Source organism: Dermacentor albipictus, chromosome 1 (assembly GCF_038994185.2).
Source record: "Dermacentor albipictus isolate Rhodes 1998 colony chromosome 1, USDA_Dalb.pri_finalv2, whole genome shotgun sequence".
Taxonomy (NCBI): domain Eukaryota; kingdom Metazoa; phylum Arthropoda; class Arachnida; order Ixodida; family Ixodidae; genus Dermacentor; species Dermacentor albipictus.
The window spans coordinates 261,265,504-261,285,096 of record NC_091821.1 but is presented as its reverse complement, the minus strand read 5'-3'; the positions used below and the strand labels follow the sequence as shown (position 1 = coordinate 261,285,096).

Here is a 19,593-nt window from a genome sequence, read left to right as displayed (position 1 = left end):
TCATCGTTTAGAAACTTAGTTTGTACCCCAGGAAAGGTTTGTACTCACGGTAGACATTTTAAGAATGCGTGCTATCCCTTTCTTCCGTTGTCATGTCTGCAGGACTTTGTACTATCATAATTCTCAAGTTGGGCAGGTATGCATGAGCTAAACTTCTATACAGAGGCACCATCAAGGGCCACCAAATAATGGCACGGAGAAATGGCATATCTTGTATGCTGCTTATGTATCTGTCCTTCTCACTAAGGCAAGTGGAAAGCCTGCACATTAGGCAGAGACTATGCAGATGCAAATTGTTATAATGGCAGTGCTAAATCAGTGGATGTAGTCGCTTCTCTATAAAAGCATTCTAGGCAAGTAAAGTTTAGCTGAGTGACATGTTCTTAATTCATTCAATTGAGGTTTGACAGCCGTTTGTTTCTGTAAAAGATATTCATAAATAAATGCTAAATAAAGGAGCACCGAAAACGAAAGAAGAGAACAAGAAGCAGGGTGTCTACCAACCGGGAAACCCGGAAATTCTCGGGGATATTGAATAGGCGGGAAAACTTGGGGCAATCTGTGTTTCTGTCAGGGAAAATGAGCAGTAACTTTGTTGAAAGGGAATGAAAGTCCGGTAATGCTTGCTAAAGTAGCAGAGGAATCTTAACAGATCCTCTTTGATGCTGTGTTGTCCGCTAGAGGAGTTTCCAGTGTACCGTCAATGACAGACTTTCCAGACACCTGATAATTCGGACAGCTTCGCGGTGCCACCACGTTTCCAATGTATAATGTATAGTCAATATATAAGAATGTCCGAAATTTCGTGTGTGAGAACCCTTTGCCATCCAAATTTTCGGACTTTTTGCCGTGACCGCCAGTCTGAAACAGCAATAATCAAAGCTGCCACCATTGCCGCTATTTCGATTACCTTGCTGCCTCAAACTGGCACTCTCACACGCATATCTGCTGGCAGCCGTAGCCACCACCGCGGCAACGCTAGGCCTAGCTGCTTCAACGTTCGCTATTAATCTTCTTGCCGTTCTGTGCCGTGTTTTTGATTGAAAAAATCCGCCGCTGTTAGCAACAGTACCTACTCCGCCTTTGTGGTCCTAGCGATTTGTTTCGAAGCTCGGAGAGCACAGGACGTTGCATAATGCTGGTTCCCGAAAGTCAGCTTTGCCTCAGTGGAGCAATGTTACGTGGTGAAGCTTAACAAGCGTGGTGAGGGGGCAATTGTCATGGGACACAATATGTATTCCTTAATTATGCACGCGTGTACCCGCCATATCCTGTCACAGTACGAGCGCCGATATGCCTAATTAATGTACTGGCAGGCCTTCCAAGCTTTTTCGGGTGTGCCTGTGCCAACTTCAGCCCTTAAAGGGCCCCTCACCAGATCTGGCCATTTTGAGCTGACAAGCGCAGTGCATACTATGCGCGCTAACAATCGTGTCTGCTCAGTATTACATCACATGACGATCTGCTCTGTATTACATCACTACGTGCTGCGGAAAGAGCTGAAATTTCAAACCACATGCCGTCTGCTCTTCTCCTTGTGGATGCCGTACTCCCAGTCAGAGAGCGGACGTAATTGCACAAGTTTGCCTACGTACATGTACATCGCACTGCTGTGCGTCGCTCGTAGTGACGCGTGACTCCAAGAATTATTCAAGGCAACATTTGTTATTTGTGTAATCTGTTGCTTCAATAGACGAATTAAAGTTTTAAAAAATAATAAAACACACTAACCGAAGGTCTGTGTTCTTGTTTTACTTCGCACCACTGCAAGAGAGATTTACTTCCGCTTTGTCTGCATGTTTCCATGTAGTGCAGTCATGCGCACAGACAACGAAAGTTTGTCATTGTTCACAGCACTGAAATATTTCTGTCTTGGCTATTAATGAACTAATTTGAAAAATGCTGGCAGCAGAATTCTCCCAAGAGGGCACTTAACTTCCAGCATGCAACCAAAATGTGTTATGTGGCCTGGTGAGGGGTCGTTTAAGGGCAGTAAAAGGCATTCATTTTTTAAACTGCCAGATTATTCAGACCATTTTTCGGCTCCTAAGGAGTCCGAAAAAGTCAGTTGTACAGTCAACGTCCAAAGACTGTACAATTGACTAAGAGGATGCTTCAAATGGTCCGTGGGGTGAACGCGTGGAGGAAGGAGGACGAGAACAGAAACGACCTGCACCATTGAGGAATGAACGGGAAAGGAAGTCTGCTGCGGCTTCTTCGAAGGAGCTTCAGCTCAAAAAACAGTGTTGGCTGACGCCGAGATGCCCCGCCCTTCTGTTTTCTTTTTGAATAAAATAAATACTAGTCCTTACTATTCGAATTGTATGAAGTTCTTTTTTTTTTTTAACGTGCTTACTAGAGTCGCAGCATCGGGTGACATGGTGTCAGCCTGTGTTGACATAAAACGAAGTTCTGTGTCACTCAGAGAATTTTGCAAAGGCACTCAGGGAAAGCCTGGAAAACTCTGGGGATTTGGAAATGTCAACTTGGTAGACACCCTGAAGAAAGTGACAGGTCTATCCTTTTATCAGTAGTTTTCTATCAGCAGTCTCCTATCAGTCTATCCTCCTTTGATAAATGAGTTTTAATTACTAACAGCTGGCCCCTATGAAATTTTGTGTTGCATTATTTGTTGGAAAAATAAGACTGGTGACAAGGACTGTTTTGTATTCCTCCCTTTTTTCCCCCTCTCTTTGTACGTGTTTTTTTTTATATATATATATATAAATGTTGGCTCGATTGGTTCAGTGCAGGTTTAGAAGGAATTATAAGAAACAGCCTGCATGGAGGTCGAGTTAGGCAATGTCCATTTACACCATGAAGCTGCCAAAATAATGCAGGAGAGTTTCTATTATGGTAACTTAGATCACATTTAATTTTTTTAAGAGTACAACCAGATCATTTTGAGGTTTCTTCCTCATCCTTTCTTTCGGCACAGATTCCTAACATGCGCATCAGCTTTCATCTACCTTTGAAAAGTAAACTGAACATGATGGCTATTCGGCAGACTCCTATATATGTAAAAACCAATTGCTGCTAGTGCATGAAGAGCAAGCAATGTGGAAACGAAAGCAAATGCTAAAGGACAAAATCCAGTTGACAGCATCTCTTTTCACTGCTTTGCCTGAAGAAAGCAGGAAGGAGCACGAGCACAGGTATGCCAAGGCACTCGTGGCCAAGGCAGTGTGCTGGTATCTCATGGTCAGAAGCACCGTAGGCTTACTTTACATAGAAGCAAAGCATGTGATTCCTGCTTATGTACCATCTATAGCGGCTTAACTTTAACAAATGTGTGAGCTATTAGGTGCAAACAGTTAATGCTTTGACGTAATAGTTCTGCAGAAACCCAAAAGGTGGAGAGAAGTAATTAATAAAGGGAAAATGAGACATCCACTCAATCGTAGCAGTTGCTACAAAGGAAACCCATACGGGTTCGTTGGAAGAAAAGCCTCTCAATTGAAAAATTCGCCCTGGTCCGGGCCTCAAACCTGAGACCACCGCCTTTCTGGGGCAGCTGCTCTACCATGCGAGCTATCTTCTGAGCTCTCTTCAGAGCACTCCTGATTTTTTTTTTCCCCTTCTGTCTAGATCACACATAGCCTAATTGCTACACAACACCAAAAAATTTTGCTGTGTCATGACGTTACAATAATGTTAATGAAGCCAGGTCCGGTGCTTTGAGACCAACTTGCCTAGTGTTGTCCTTTTATGTGTGAGAAGTGTATGGTAAAGTTTCTACAAATTTAAATATGTGCATCAGTGCACCTTTAAAGGTATGCTGTTACTAACAAAGATTTCAATATATTCAAAATTACTGGAACAAAGTGATGAAAAGTCTTTTCTGGAAACTGTCCCTAATTGACACTTGATCTGCTATAATTTTTCATAAGAAAGCACCTGAATTATCTGTGATGTGCTACCCTGAGGCAATAATTTTTCCCCCCACTTCCGCCACGTATTTACAAAGTGTCCATATACTTCCTTGCCCTGCAAAACATGCCTTGATATTATTGTTGTTCAGGCAACTTCTATGTTCAGTTAGCGAACCAGGATCGTCAGTCCACTTGGAGGCTTTCATGTTAACTTGCAGCACCTGTAAACAGAATGGGATAGCATTAAATAAGGGTCTTGTAGCATGTGTTAAGGTAATTTTTGTGTTAAATGAGTGGGCTTGTATGTTACGTTTACATTTATGTTGGGAAGCCCACACATTTGAACATCTAGTTTTTAGTACACACACTCCTTTTTCCCACCTTCTTTGTTAATACCCTTCTTTTGTCCTCCTCCTCCTTGTTCGAGGTATGTTTTTCACTCCTTCCTTCAGACATTGCTTAGGCATAGAGAATTCAGTTTTCAGCTTATGTTCCATTTTGGGAGCCACATTCACAAGAACGTTGCACTTAAAAATGGCCTGCATTTGCTTAGCACTGACATGCTGGCCAGTCTCTTTCTCTTGAATGTGAATATCGGTGAGTGCTGCTCCTGATCGGGCGGTATTAGATTTAGCCTTGATAGTTTTTCCAAGCCACAGCTTGCGATTTTTGCCCAGCCACTGTTGAGACTTTAGGTGTATGTTTAGTGTATGCACTTGAGCTGTTGCAAAATAAAAAATTTCCAATCGTGTGTGTGCGTGCGTGTGTGCTTAAACATTTCTGTTGTCTTACTTTTTTGCCCTTGTATATGCACTGTTGCTAGGCTTTGTTGCAATATGCATGCTGGATACTTGTATTTTAAATGTAGGGACAGCTGGGCCAGTTGGTGTGGTAGCATACTTATAAAATAGTGCCACGGATTCATACAGTGAAAAGAAACAACGGTACAGTGTACTGTCCCGTTGTTTCTTTTCGCTTATGGTGTAGGGCTGCTGAGCACGAGGTCACGGAATCGAATCCCGGCCACGGCGGCCGCATTTCGATAAGGCTGAAATGCGAAAACACCCGTGTACTTAGATTTAGATGCACGTTAGGTCGAAATTTCCGGAGTCCTCCACTATGGCGTGCCTCATAATCAGAAAGTGGTTCTGTCATATAAAACCCCCCCTTTTTTTTCTTTTTGCTGTCTGCCTCTCTGGCGCTGTTTTATAATTATATTCTAAACTTGCTTTCCTGATATTTTGTTTGTGAACCTGTATGTTACAGCCTTTAGTAGCATGAATACGGTCGCATCAGGCCTAGACAACTTCCTCGCCGATACATTTTCCACCCCCAGCTATAAAGGGGGGTATAAACATCCACCTTATAGAGAGAGGTAGGGGTGGGGCTTTAGAGAATGAGTGTTTATTGAATGTTTATGGAGCTATAAATAAACCTCCATGCACAAGAGATGTGTATTGGGCTTTTATTAAAAATGAAGTCTTCACCTGAACTTTCATTTGCTTATTGATGGGAAATTATCATTATTATTATTATTATTATTATTATTATTATTAAGTGGGGTAGTTTCACTGTATTCTCGGGGCTACCAAAGTTGTCTTTCACCTTGGCAGTTTTTGTGTTCACTTGAAAGCTGTATGCCTTAGGAAGCTGTATTTAGGGAGCCAGGTATTTGAATTCAGGTAAACTTTATTTGCCCCTCTCACTAGAGCATCCTCTAGTTTATGAACTTTCTTCCAGGCTGTTTGTTTGTTTCAACTTCAATTTTGTTGTGTACTTATGTTCTGCCTTTGTTTCCTTCCCCACTTCTCCCCCATTTCCTGTTTTGATTGCACCTGTGACCGTGCTGCTTGTGCACACTCTGCATGCCCTGTGCATGGCACTGCATGAATTTCGCTGTGCAGAGGAAGAGCGTATCGTGCCACAACAGTTTGGGCGGCGAGCGCAGTCTGAGCGCAAGCCCAAGCGCCAGAGTAAGTGTGTGTACTCGGAGCTTACGGCATGGCATGCTTAGTCCGGCTCCTTTTTTACAGCTTCCTTTTTTCTCCCCTTTGTGTTTGTGTTCTGGTTTATTATCATAGTGTTTTCCATTGTTTCTCAAAAAGCATTAATATCTCTGCTCTGGTATAAATTTGAATTAAGCTTGTCATATGAATGTGCAACCAAGTCTGATGTGAGGGGGGAGCAAGTGTGCCTTTTCTTTCGGGTTGCCTTTAAGAGGTTTTTTTGTTCTGTTGCAGTTTTATGGCATTTTGGTGGCAGTTACCCGATTCGGGGTTCCATTGAGAATAAGAGGACTACCGGGTGCATCTGTCACCTTTGGTTTATGCTCTCGATAGCAGGAATGTGGGGAGGCAGTTGGCAAGAAAAAATTCTAAAGTGCAAACTTGCATCGGGTAGTTCTAATGTTACTGCGAGGTGCCTGAGAACTCTAAAAGCTAGCCATCAGGAAGCCTTTCAGTGCCTGTAAATTTCTAGGAAGAGCCAAGGAAACTGCCCTGAAAACGAGGCAGTCCCTTAAAACAGCCATTGTCTTTGCATTGAGTGTGCACATCAGGTCAAGCATCATCACTTGATGTGACAGCCAAGTTAAAACTGCAACCACAACTTTCTTAATTTCTGCATGTAACAGGTTTTTGCTGTTATAGTTCTGCATATACAGTATGTGGGAACAAACCGGAGTTCAAAGTATAACTAAGTTAAGCAGTTTGGTGTTCATTCTACTTCGAACACAACAAACATTACTGTACTCTTCGGAACAGCTTACATCCTGCTACAATTTGTCTTCTGCAAGTTGTACTTGTGTCTCTACTGGTAAATATGAAAGTTCATCGTGCAGTTTGCTTTGTCTAGATAAAATGTTTTGGGTGCTTTTGCATTTAATCTTACAACTAAGGGAATCAATGTTTTCTGGCAATGCCACCCATGACACGTGAGACAAAATACCAACGCTGACAACAAACTGGCTAGTACATGTTTCCGTTGTATTTTTCATTAGGCCTGTGTTTCCCAGAAAATGCCACCCCACATCCCACCAAAAATACAAAATCTCACGCTGTGAACCTCCATGAAAGGTAAAAATGTCATCCATCCTACTGTAGCATGAAGCTACAAAGGAAACCTACAGATTTCTCGGAAAGAAAGCTTCAGAATTGAAGAAACATTTGTCCGGTTCAAGGTAAGGACTCTTTTGTCTGCCGAGCTTTCTTTTTGAGAAACTGTTAGGGGTTTCCTTTATAGCACCATCCTGCAGTATGGGTATATTACATTCTTCTCTTTCATGTACCTCCCTCCACCTTGCAAGCATCCAAACAGCTTTGCCATTTTAGAACTACAGAAAGCTGAGCTAGTTGGTAAGGATTCATTATGCAAAATAGAAGTGAGGCATGCAGACAGGACACAAGAGTAGAGAAGTGGACAACACGAACGCCGACTATCAACTGAAGGGAGCACTGAGGCGAAAAATGAAAGAAGACACGAAACTCATCTGCGCATGCTCAGGAATGGTAACACCACGTGTCAATCGGGTACATGTGTTGGTCTACGTGAGAGATGACTATTAAGGCACTCAATCTCTTCCTTATGTAAAGTAATCGAAGGCTGACTCACGCACGCACTTCCACCATTATGGATATGCCATGCCTCTACCATAAGACGCGTATCTCCATTCTTATGCCTGTACAATATCGTGCATTCATCTAACTCTGGCTTGCAGTTACAATCTCGGCAATGTAGCGAAAGATTAGAAGGCAATCCACCGGTTAACGACCTTTTATGCTCCATTAGCCTCTGATTGATTGATTGAGCTTTGCCATATTGTTAAATTTTTTTCAAATTTTCATGATGCCACAATCTTTAATGTACCAATGCATGAATAGTGGTACACGAAATTGGAATGCTTCTCTATGCTTTTTTCAGCAGTAACATTCTCATGGCACTGTTCGGTGCATAATTTAAGAAGACCATATGAATTGTGGCAACAATGAAACTGTGAATACCCATGTACTATCTTTCAGGCTCTTCCTGCCTAGTAAATACTTCGTGTTAGTACCTTCTATTGGCTTTCTCCTAATGTAATTAGGGGGATTCCTTGCACTGGAAGAGAGAAAACAACATTAGCAGTGTTTGCTGATTCAAGTGAGCTAGCTGCATTTTAGAGCACAGCTTCTCAACACAATAGCAGAGTTTCAGCACCAAATCAGTCGGTGTAATTTGACACTGAACCATAACCTGTATCGTGTTTTTATCTATACTTCCGCAGAGATGCAAACAGTGCATGTTATACAAAGAGGATGACAATGTCATGGCTGTGATAGAAGAGAGCATGTGCCTGTCTGCCAGAAATTCCCAAAGTAAACCCAGTAAAAACTGCAGCACAAAATTTGCACCGTAAATAGGTCTCGCACTGTACTTCCTAAGGTGCACAATCATTGAGAAGCAATTTTATAATGAGTGGATTGCTTGAGTTGTTGCATTTTATGCTGAAGTTAACCCTGAGTACAGTTTATGGGCCTAGATGTGCTTCATTGCATAAAAAACTTGCTATACTAGGTGCTCTTGAGACACGAAGCAGTGACAGTGTGCTACACCTTGGTGATACAATGCTAAAAGTCCTCCAGGTTTGTTATAAGTTTTTTTAGAGTGCACAATGTCAGGCAGGGCATGTTCTAAAGACGTCATTAGATGTCCTTTCTCGAAGATTTCAAGCCACTTCAATATCTGACTGTCCACATACTGGGGGTCGCAACTCTGTTTTGGAACATTTGGCCATTTGTCAGCGGTGGTGCTTTTCCACGATGGTTGTAATTCAGGAAAGTTCACACTGCATTTCAGCTGTGAAAGACAAGCAAGGACAATGAAAGGAGACAGTAGGCCCTTAGGTTTCTTTTATTGACCTTGCTGGCCTTGTACCTGCACTACATCGAGTTGGACTAATTTTTGCAAATTTATACCAGAAATGTGCGCCAAAGAAGTCGGGAGTTTAGATAAGGGCCCCAAATCTTGAGGCACTGATGGGCTTTGCATGTGCCGGAATTGGGAGTGTGCAGGAATGGTCAGATTTTAAGTAAGCTTTGCAGTCGTGCTCTACATATTCATGCATAACCGCTGCAGCTTAAAAGCAATGCTACCACAAAATATGCGAGTAAATTGCTATGCTCAATGCATTTCATTGTTAATATCAATTTTTAGTATTAACATAAATAAAACTATTGGCTGGTTTACCGTGTCTTGTTTTAGATTATGTATTTCTGTTCACTGAAGTATGGGCATGCCAGGCGGAACCTTCCCATTTTAGGCCTTTATACTGAGGAATGATAGTGATCTCAAAAACAGTGGTGATGTATCACTGTCTTTGTGTGATTTATGTGAAATGAGAAAGCAATAGTCCAGCAGGCAGGCCCCGCTCACTTTCCTGCAGTGATCTCTTGCCCACTTCATTACTAGTCACTTCTCAGTGTTGAGTCAGTCAGAAATCGTCAGCTTTGGTGTAAGAAAAGAGCTGTTGCTTAAATAGGTCCGTCCGTGCATGTTGATGTGTACTTTTTGGGGCAAGTTTTGGGTGTCTTGTCATTGTGATAACCTGCTGCAATGGTTCAGTGGTTATGGCATTCTACTGCTGAGCAGGAGGTTCTCATTTGTTGTGCCACAGGTCAGGGGAAACAGAATGCACGAATGCGTGTGTACGGTGGTTTGGGTGCTCATTATGGCATCTCTCATGGTTCGTGTGTTGTTTTAGGACATTAAACCCCTTCACTAAAGCTATATGTGAAAAACAGTGTGCCTAATCCAAACCACAAACTATTTGCATCTATCGCACGCACAGAGGCAAGGAATCGATTTCTTTGGGGCTCCAGAATTTTTGGGGCTCCGTAATATTTTTCTGACCAGAGCAACAACAGAATAGCACCAACATTTGACAGTATTGCCTCTTCATGTCATCCTTCACACACTCACATGTACCGTGCATTGGGTTCACATTAAGGAACCCCAGGTGGTCAGCATTAATATGGACAGGGTGTCTACCAACTGGGAAAACCGGGAATTCTGAGGGATTTTGAGTTTTCAGGAAAAGCTCGGGGAATTTGTGCCTCTTATCAGGCAAAATTAGCTGTAATTTTATTGAAAGGGTCGAAAGTAAGAGTAATGCTGGCTCGAATAACAGACAGAAATCGTAATGAATCATCTTTGACGCCCTGTCGTCGGCTGGAGGAGTTGCCAGTGTACAGTCAATGACCGACTTTCCGGATTCCCGATAATTTGAACGGCTTCGCGGCACCACCACTTACCCCATAGTCAATGTATTGAAACGTCTGAAATTTCGGACGCAAGAACTCTTCACCGTCCCATTTTCTGGAAATTTTGCCGTGACCACAGGTGCAAAACGGCATTAAGCAAAGCCACCACCGCTGCCATTTTGATTACCTCGCCGCCTCAAACTGGCGCTCTCACACGCAGATCCGCTGGCATCTGTAGCCATGACTGTGGCAACGCTAGGCCTAGCTGCTTCGACGTTCGCTATGAAGCTTCTTGTGATTGGGTGCCACCATGTTCATGTATTGGAACATCTGAAATTTCGGACGCAAGAACTCTTCATCGTCCGATTTTTCGGGCGTTTTGCCGTGACCGCTGGTGCAAAACGGCACTAATCAAAGCCACCACCGCTGTGATTTTGATTACCTCGCCGCCTCGAACCGGCGCTCTCGCACGCAGATCCGCTGGCAGCCATAGCCACAACTGCGGCAACGCTAGGCCTAGCTGCTTCAACGTTCGCTATGAAGCTTCTTGCCATTGGGTGCCATGTTTTTCATTGAAAGCATTCGCTGGTGTCAACAATGGCACCGATTCCGCCTTTGTGGTCCTTGCGATTGCCTTTGAAGCTCGGAAAGCATGGTGCATGGCATAATGCCGGTTCCTGAAAGTCAGCTTCGCCTCTGTACAAAAATTTTACTTGGTGAAGCATACGTAAAAGTATTGCAGTGAAGCATAACAAGCGTGGGAAAGGGCTGTTGCCACGGGACACAGTATCTATTCCTTATACACGCAGGCACCCGGTATTTCCTGTCACAGTACGAGCACCAATATGCCTAATACGTGTACCGACAGACCTGCAGAGCGTTTTCGAATGTGCCTGGGGTGGGTTGAGCCCTTAGGAGCAGTAAATTACATGCATTTTTTTCCAACTGGCCAATTTTTTAGACCTTCTTGCGGCCCCTAGGGAGTTGGAATAATCGGATGTGGACTTTGCAACTGGCCAATAGAATGCTTCAAATGGTCTGTGGGGCGAACGAGTGCCGGAAGGCGGACAAGAACAGAAAGGACCTACGCATTGGGGAATGAATGGGAAAGGAAGCATGCTGCCACTATTTTGAGCTCAAAAGTGTCCCTCATCCAAACCAAAATAAACTCTTCGAAGCAGTGAAACACAACACTAAGGCGTCGTGTGCGGGCTGAGAGTATGTCAGGACAGCTGAGGTTGACTTACGAGCTGTTGAGAGAGAATCTAAATTGTGACAAAGTTTGGGCCTCATACCACTGAGCTTGCTATCAGTTGATAGAAATAGCTCATATTTGTAAATATTTGCTTCTGTATGCATCTCCTTTTTATTTGTATTTGAGAATGTCCGACTCTATTTGCAATTTTTTTCGAAGACATTTTATTTGCTGTGCATTTTACTAACCCCTCCCTTCTATTCTCTTTTTGAATAAACTAAACACTGCTCCTTATTATTCAAACTGGATTCAGTTGTCTTTATTTTTTCACATGCTTACTAGAGAGTGACAGCATCGGTTGATGCAGTTTCAGCCCGTCTTGATATAAGGCAGTCCTGTGTCATCCAGGGAATTTTGCAAAGGCACTCAGTGAAAACCTTGAAAATTCAGGGAATTTAGAAATGCCAACTTGGTAGACACCCTGATGGGAGCCCCTTACTACAGCATGCCTCATAATCAGATTGGGGTTTTTGCACGGAAAACCCCAGAATTATTACACATGCACGCACATGCACATGGGCACCCACAAGCACATACACACTGTCCTGCTTACTTTCATCAGATTTCTGGTCCTCGGGATCTGTCATTACATTCTCGGGTGCGTTTTCATATTGATTATACAACAGTTACTCTAGTTTACAATGCGTTGCAGAAGCAGCATTCTTATTCAAGGCCTCTTTGTCAAGATCATTTCATTGTTGGGAATTCCAGTATGCAGGCAGGGCTTATGAGCCATTTGAGGGCAGTGACACGGCACTGCACAATGCAATTATAGTAAATTAAGCAGTGCTTCAGACTAGCAGTACTTTAAGTGTTGTCACGCCAAAAGAATTGTGCGCTTGTTGAGCGAGGTACAGTAGTTAACTTTCTCGCATAAGCCCGATGGTAAACTACTTGATGCCGACACCCTGTCCAGACTTCGCATATCTTAACCAGAAGTGAGTGGTGACAAAGATTCAGGCAGCTAGGCATTGAAAAAACTATTTACTATAAAAGAAAATTGGGGAAAAATGTAGTCGCAGTGTGAAGTGCTAGCAGACAGGTCTTATGTAAGGTGGTGATACAAAGACAGTAAAAAAAATGAGAAGGTTGATGAAACTCGCCAGCCATTTCCATGTCTTTACATCTTTGTGGTACAACTCCCAACAGTCTCCAGAAGGCTGGGTGTTTGTAACCATGGTGAGGCGATGAAAGCTTATTGCAATGCTCCCTATGAATCCTGCATTAATGAAAACGTGAAATTTTCACGCTTTGTGAAAAACATCCCTGGAACATGTGTAAAAAAGGTGATAGGTAAAAGTTTTTAATAGTCAGCTTGCTCACAAGTGAACAAAAATGCACTGTCACTGTGTGGCATTTGCCTTGTTTCACATTTCTGCATTCCTCATTGCATTAAGGTTATCGGTAAAGTGTAGCTTTTTCATGGGGTTAACACTTTTTCACATAACTCTGCTTGAGATGCTATAATGATATTAAAGGCCCATTCCTAGTGTAATTAGCCACAGCCATTGACAGTCTTATGGCACCTCTATCAATGTACACTGCTGTCTGTAAAAATAAAGACTTGGTTCACAAGCATATGTATAATATTCAGTAATGTAATAAAATTGAACTATTATGACCATATTTGCCAAAATGGGCAGTTTACACCAGAGCACTTTTACTGGATGTGATGCTGCAGTGTCCTTTTTTTTCTAGTTCCTCCTTATGCGATGTACTATGCCATTTCTTCCACTGCCGTGTCACCTTTGCGCACACAAGAACTATCAATGTTATGTAATGACCTAATTCATTACTTCTTGTTCTTTCACATATTTTGCATCACTACATTGCTTTTAAAGGGGGGGGGGGTGAAAGTCATTTTTTTTTAAGTGTTGTGTGGCTGCAATTGCTAGCTAGCATGTGCTTTATTCCTAGCTGTCATTGCAGGTGATGCGCCAGTGAATGGGGATGAGAAGCTGAGGTCAGCGGAGAGTGGCGACGTTTCAGCAGCATCGCGCAGCAGCAAAGAGGTTCATACTGACTTTTATCTGCCCAATTTCCTCACTCTTTTGTTGTTCTTAATGCGACTGGAACAGCAGAAAACGTGTATGGCTCATTGCTATTCCTTGATACTCAAATTCATAAGTTGCTTTGATTAGGCATGCATTACTGGAGGACTCAAGAAATGCATTTTATGTGCACATGCCTTTTGTTATCAGCTCCTTCATTCTTGTCTGCTATGAACACTTCATTACTTGTGTTCATGGCATGATGGTTCTTCACCACAGCACTTGTATATATTGTTCCTGGTTGTAGCACTGGTGCTGAGGTGGGCTTACATGCGCACCTCAGCTGATACAGTTGTCCTCAAGAACTCTCTCCTTGTTATGTGAATGAAACATCAATAATATGGACCTAATGGAACAAGCAGGACGCAAAATATCCACTCCACTAGGAAAGCACAAAGGAAGATTTTTCTATGACGCACCTTTATATATTGCATTTATGAATGCTGTGATGATCCTATTGAGACCAGCTTGCATTGCATACTGGTTTGGGTGGAAAAGCAGCAGTTCCTTTCTGATAGACCATTTGAAATCTTCATTTTTGCATAGCCAGCACCTACTGAATGCTGCAGATATTTATAATGGATACCTGTCTTCGGAAATTCAACACATCGCAGGTTATAACTTGTTTTGAGGGCCATTTAGGAGCTTCGGGTCATTGAATTAAAGGATCCATTTGGAAAGTGTTAGTGTGCACGTAAGAGCAAATGTAATAATATCATCCACCCAGTATTTGTAATTTAAATGATCTCTGACCCAATGCTCTACACAAGAACAAGTGACAGCTTGGTTAGCCGAGCGCTAAAGCTTCTTGAAATGTGGTTATCCTTGTTTTGCAGTGTCCCTAGAGTGATAATGTTAAGTCATACCCATCATTTTAACTTCTGCTTGTGTCAACTAAAAGTAATGGCAACATGTTCTAACCTGCGTACTTTTGCAACTATGTGTGCGCTCTGTCCTGTCGCCTTCTTCCTTCCTTTCTACAATTTGTGCACTAAAAAGGATTTTTCATTGCCTAAAGAATATTACTATAATGCATTACAATGTTTGAGCTTTTCTAGTGCCTGCAAATGCAGTGCAGAATACAAACGGTTGTATGCACCGTAACGCTAAGCCAAATTACACAAATCTTCTGCAGCAAGAATGCGAACAGTTCCTTGCGGGTGTTAGCAATAAAATCGCATGTAGAACATCTTCACAGCAGATTTTGATCTGCCATTTAACATTAGTAGTAATGCTTGGACTAGCAGTTTAAATGTGGTTTCTGCATAGTAGTGCTTAGCTTTTCAGTGAGCAAAACATTGTTTGGGTATCATGGCAGATTGACTCTGAAAGAATGTTTAATTGCTAACGGCACACTGTAATAAAACACCTAATCAAAGCTATTCACCAGTCAGCTGTCACATCTAATCAAGTAGCATGAGTTTCACAGATGTCATGTGAACATTCCTTCATGTTTGTTATAGACATCTGAGTATTGTCTGACAGCACAGTCTGGGGCTGCTAGGTGCATGATACAATATGTGGCGTTCAAATCCATGCCCCATGCAGTGGCACCCTCTGTATTTAAAAGCATATCTTAAAGGCTGTGCTTTTGGGAAGCTGGAAATACGTCATAGATGTCAGATTTTGGACACCACTTATACAGTTGGCATTTCTATGCTTTGCGAGCTATTCCTGCTGCCTGCACATCCTTTCTCCAAGTAAGAAAGCAGGATCAAAATCTGACTCCAGAAATGTTTATTTCTGGGCTTGCCTTAGAGATTGCTCATTGGTATTGCAATTTGCTTGTTTTCTGTAAAATGAAGTGATGATTTTGCGATTTTGAAGTCATGGTATAAATTTGACTTGTACGTCTTGTGCTTGTGTAATGTGATTGTGATTGCCTGCTTTCTTAGATCAAGCTGTTGTGGCTGTTCAGTGTGTTGGTAGACCTTGGAGCTGTAGTTATTCATGCATAGCTCAGTTGCGTACGCTTCTCGCATATTGTGTTTGTTCTTTCCCGCAGCTTTTCTTGGAGTTGGAGAAAAATCTGTGGTTGAATGCAGCCAAAACCCCCATTGTGAAGCAGTGTAATTACATTTAGCCACTGTGAGGGGAACTGTATGTTCATCTTCAAAAAACTGAGTTTATGGGCTAGATAACACTGATAGTCATAGGCATGCCTATGGCATTCTGGTCTTCCTCAGCAGAGCTCGCCTGTGAAGGACGTCGAGGGTGAGTCACCCAAAAAGGACAAGAAGAAGAAAAAGGGGGGCTTGCGGACACCCTCATTTCTTAAGAAGAAGAAGCACCGTAAGGAGAAGGAGGACAAAGAAAAGGCTGCCTCTGAGTGGCAGAACCGAAGCCAGTAGCCCCCATCCATTTGCAAGTGAGCCTGCTGATCTGTCACCTAGCCGCACTATTTCTGCAGTGCTCTCGGTTGCTCCTGGTAGTTTGGTGCAAGTGTACTTCAAACAGGCTTGGAACTAAGCAAAAGTTCTGTGCATGTATGTCATGTAACCCGTCATCCTTGTGCTGGCTTTATCGCTCTTGGCTGCTTGTGGATTACATAAGAGAAAGAGTGGCATGTTCCCTGCCATGGTTGACCTTTAAAAGAACATCTAAAAGTAGCCAAAGTAATGCAAGTGTCCAGCAAAATATTTCTCATTGCTTGTGCACCAGTGGGTCAACATCTTGCGTCCTTTTATTTTTTATTTTTTCGTCGGGAATCAAGTCACTTGATTCCACTAAGCCACCCACCACTGTAGCTTAGTGGCTATGGCTTTGTGCTGCCGAGCTCAAGGTCACAAGTTTGATACTGGCTGTGGCAGCCATTCGATGAGCCCAAAATGCAGAAACAGCTGTGTACTTAGATATAGGTGCACGGTAAATGGACACTAAAGGCAAATGTAAAGTCAGGCTAAAGTCATATTTTATTTCTCTAAAATGTCTAAGTTGTCAATACTATTATTGAGAATAGAGCTTCCATAAATCAGAAATTAAGGTAAATATAGGACACAATTTGAGACTCTACCAGGACATTCTGGTACTAGCGCGATGACAACATTGTCTGCCTGATGGCATTACTCACTGGCACCAGTAAAAGTGGTGGGTGATGTTTGCAATGTCACACTGCCTCGCTTATGGCGGAGGTTTTGAATTGCACCAGAGGTATTCTCTTTAAAACAGTCTTCACACAAAACAAGTGCTCTGAGGTGTCCAAAATGGTATTCTAAAGAGATACTGAACAAAACTTTTACTGCCGAGATTTTTAGCCCAAATGAAAGCTTGGGTGCTGAAATAGGTTGTCACAACATTGTCTTGAGGCAGAAACTATAGGGAAATAATGTACTTTTCGCAAAATGCATCTAGCGGCCGTGACGTGAGCTAAAGGAAGTGACGCTTCTGTGACGTTGTCTGTACCAGATACCAGCGTGCCAACCATCGCCCGCGTTTCTCCATCCGCATGGACAGGGACGGACAGCAGCGAACGTCTCAACTGCGCTGTTGCTCACGGCTGCATACTTGTTTTCGCAAGTGGAGCTTGTGCCCAAGTCTTCAAAATTGCCATTAATGTTGTGTGCTGCTTTGTAATGTGATCAGTGCAGCACCTGGCACAAGGCAGGAGAATGCCTCTACGCTGCTGCGCACAAAGGTGTAAGAAAACTATTGTCGGGTGAGGCAAGCATGCCATACCTTTCCGGCAGAGCCGAAGCTTCGAAGGATATGGATTCATGCTGCATGCCCATTGCAACTAACATGGGTGCAGAGAGCAAAGCACGTGAACGTCGGGCAAGTGACGGCTGCCTCTGTTGCTGCCATAATTTCGTACAATAATTACTAGAGGGAACTCTGGCGCTAATGTCTTCAGGAGCAGCAAGGGGGACGATTCAGCCAGCAAGGGAAGTACGTGGATTAGCCTAAACCTCGTCCTTCTCGCTTCAAACGGCTTTGTCACTTTGTAAACTCATCAGTTTCAACAAAGTACTGCGTAATAACTGGATAAACATAAGGAGGATAATCCAAATGCAGTATTAAAACACAAGACCTCTAGCACAGAAGCCTGATATTTAAACCATTACGCCACCAATGCTTGCATCGACAAGCAGCATAAAACACCCTTATGAATTTATCGCAGGCAAGCCAATCCCTGGAGGTGCTTGGCGCATTTCGATTTGGCCACTTCGACAAGCTGAATTGTCACAATTATTAGCAATTGTGTGTGTTTGCAGCGTCTTCCACACTTTGAAAAGTGTAGATTGCTCTGAAGTTTACGATAATTAAGGTATGAAAAGCATAATAAAGAAAGTCACAAGAGCATCTCAATCCACAAGCACAAAGATCAGACAGTGTGTGTAGTCGTTCCCATGGTGGCTGAACGATCGCAGCACCAGTTCCCTCTAGTAATTAGTATTGTAGGAAGCTCTATGGCTGCTGCTGGAAGCCAGCACACATGGCGTCACGGCAGTCACCATGCGCTCGCAGGCCTCCAAAAATAGCAGCCATCCATTTAAAAATATGTGAAATGAAGGCTGTGTTGGAATAGTTACATCTTCAGAATCTAATTTAGGCTTTTCCCTCATTTTTGATATTTCCGTTCAGTATCCCTTTAACAGTCCATGTTGACCTTATATTTACCTTTAGTGTCACTTCATAGAACTCCTGGTGGTCAAAATTAACTATGCCTCATTATCAGATCATAGTTTTGACCCACATAACCCCAGAATTTTTCTTTTTTTAAGGAATAAGGTATTACAGCATATTAATATTCATGGTGCGTGGTAGCACTTCTATTCCATGCAATTTAGGGATTGTGTACCTTGTTGTCCGAATATGCACTTGTGTAGTAGTTATTGGGCTTCTCTTTCTTCATTTTTCATTAAGAATAATGAAATAAGTAAAAATAAGTTCTCAGATTTTCTGGCCTTGGGGAACTCCACTAGCTTTCCCAGAGTGCTGCAGAACCTGCTCCCCTCTTCCTCTTTCCACCAATGTGCTTATACGCACTCAGTATAATGGCTAATTGAAGCTTACCGAGAATGTAAAGGGAATGAATTGGGGGTCTGGCTACATGTTCAGCACTGCGAGCGCTGAAGTGCTGGTATGTCTCGGGGAATGGGTGAGAGGGCAGGGCCACATCTCTCAGACCCACATAACCAAAGTAGCACCACCACCACTGTTCTGTGTCAGTGTGTGGCCTCTGTTATTTATGGTTCTGTGTGTTATGTTTAACTTCAAAGGCCATCGCCCTTGATGAATAACTTGCAATACATAGACAAGCAATGTTTTTTTTCTCTGTGCCGCTTCGCACTTTGCAGCCATAAATGCCATCTTCTGGCAGAAATAGTGTTCAGCACACCAGTTTCTCTTTTTTTCTTTTTTTTCTTTTTTTTTTCAAACAAATGTCAACTTACTCGCACTGCAGGATCATCAGTATACCGATTACAATGCTGAGCCTATATGCCCATGTTGCCTGGCCTGAGCGGTGCCCCTTGCATGTATCGAAACTGCGTCATGCTGGCACCGATGCATGTGAACCACGAATAACGCATCCCACATGTACATCACAATATGCTGTTTAAGCAGTCGATGTCATCATCCGTCTGCTACAAAAGTTAAACAAGTGGTTCTCAGCATGCAGAACTTGCTCACAGGTTGTAAACTACTCATGAGTGCAAATTAAAAGTGCTCAGCAATGAGTCTCACAATGATGAGCCTTGCGTGCTGTTGCCGCGTGGGCCTCTCACCGCTCGTAAACAAGTGTGGATGTGGGGTGCAATGGCTTCGTTACATTCAAAATGCAATGCAATATATATTTCCGAAGTTGATAAATTGTGGTAGTGAATGGGGATAAACGGAATGGTTCAGATTCTTTGTGACCACTTGTGAAACCGAGTTTGAGAACCCATTAGTAAAAAAAAAAATTGTTGAACATGTTGAACAGCCTGTTGAACATGTCGAATGAGCTCTGTATTGAACTAACACATTAATCAATGAAGTCGCGGCTCATTGGTTCATGTGGTGCAAATAGCACATGTGCATAAATTTCTAAAATATTGCTACTACTTTTTCTGTGGCGCTAACTTAAGTTGTCATGTGGTATCGCTATTGGAGAGGAATTCCTAATTTCATATGGGTCAACAACTGCCAATAAAGAAGGATGTGTGTAGTGCCATATTTTGTATTGTCAAAAAGGATGA

General features: G+C 42.7%; 1 protein-coding gene across 12 annotated transcripts in view; it reads left to right on the top strand.

Annotated features, from left to right (window-relative positions):
• Nucleotides 1-19,593, top strand: part of hts (adducin 1-like protein hts) — a 176,146-nt gene that overhangs the window by 143,104 nt on the left and 13,449 nt on the right. For 3 of the 12 annotated variants that reach the window (XM_065433197.1, XM_065433190.1, XM_065433188.1), the window contains 3 exons: nt 5,777-5,845; nt 13,293-13,375; nt 15,601-15,782. In XM_065433197.1, the coding sequence (XP_065289269.1) occupies nt 5,777-5,845; nt 13,293-13,375; nt 15,601-15,765 (317 nt within the window). In that variant the 3' untranslated portion in view covers nt 15,766-15,782. Of the gene's footprint in view, nt 1-5,776; nt 5,846-13,292; nt 13,376-15,600; nt 15,783-16,819; nt 17,051-19,593 lie in introns of all 12 variants that reach the window. The other 9 variants (XM_065433196.1, XM_065433194.1, XM_065433192.1 and 6 more) reach the window with 4 other exon arrangements.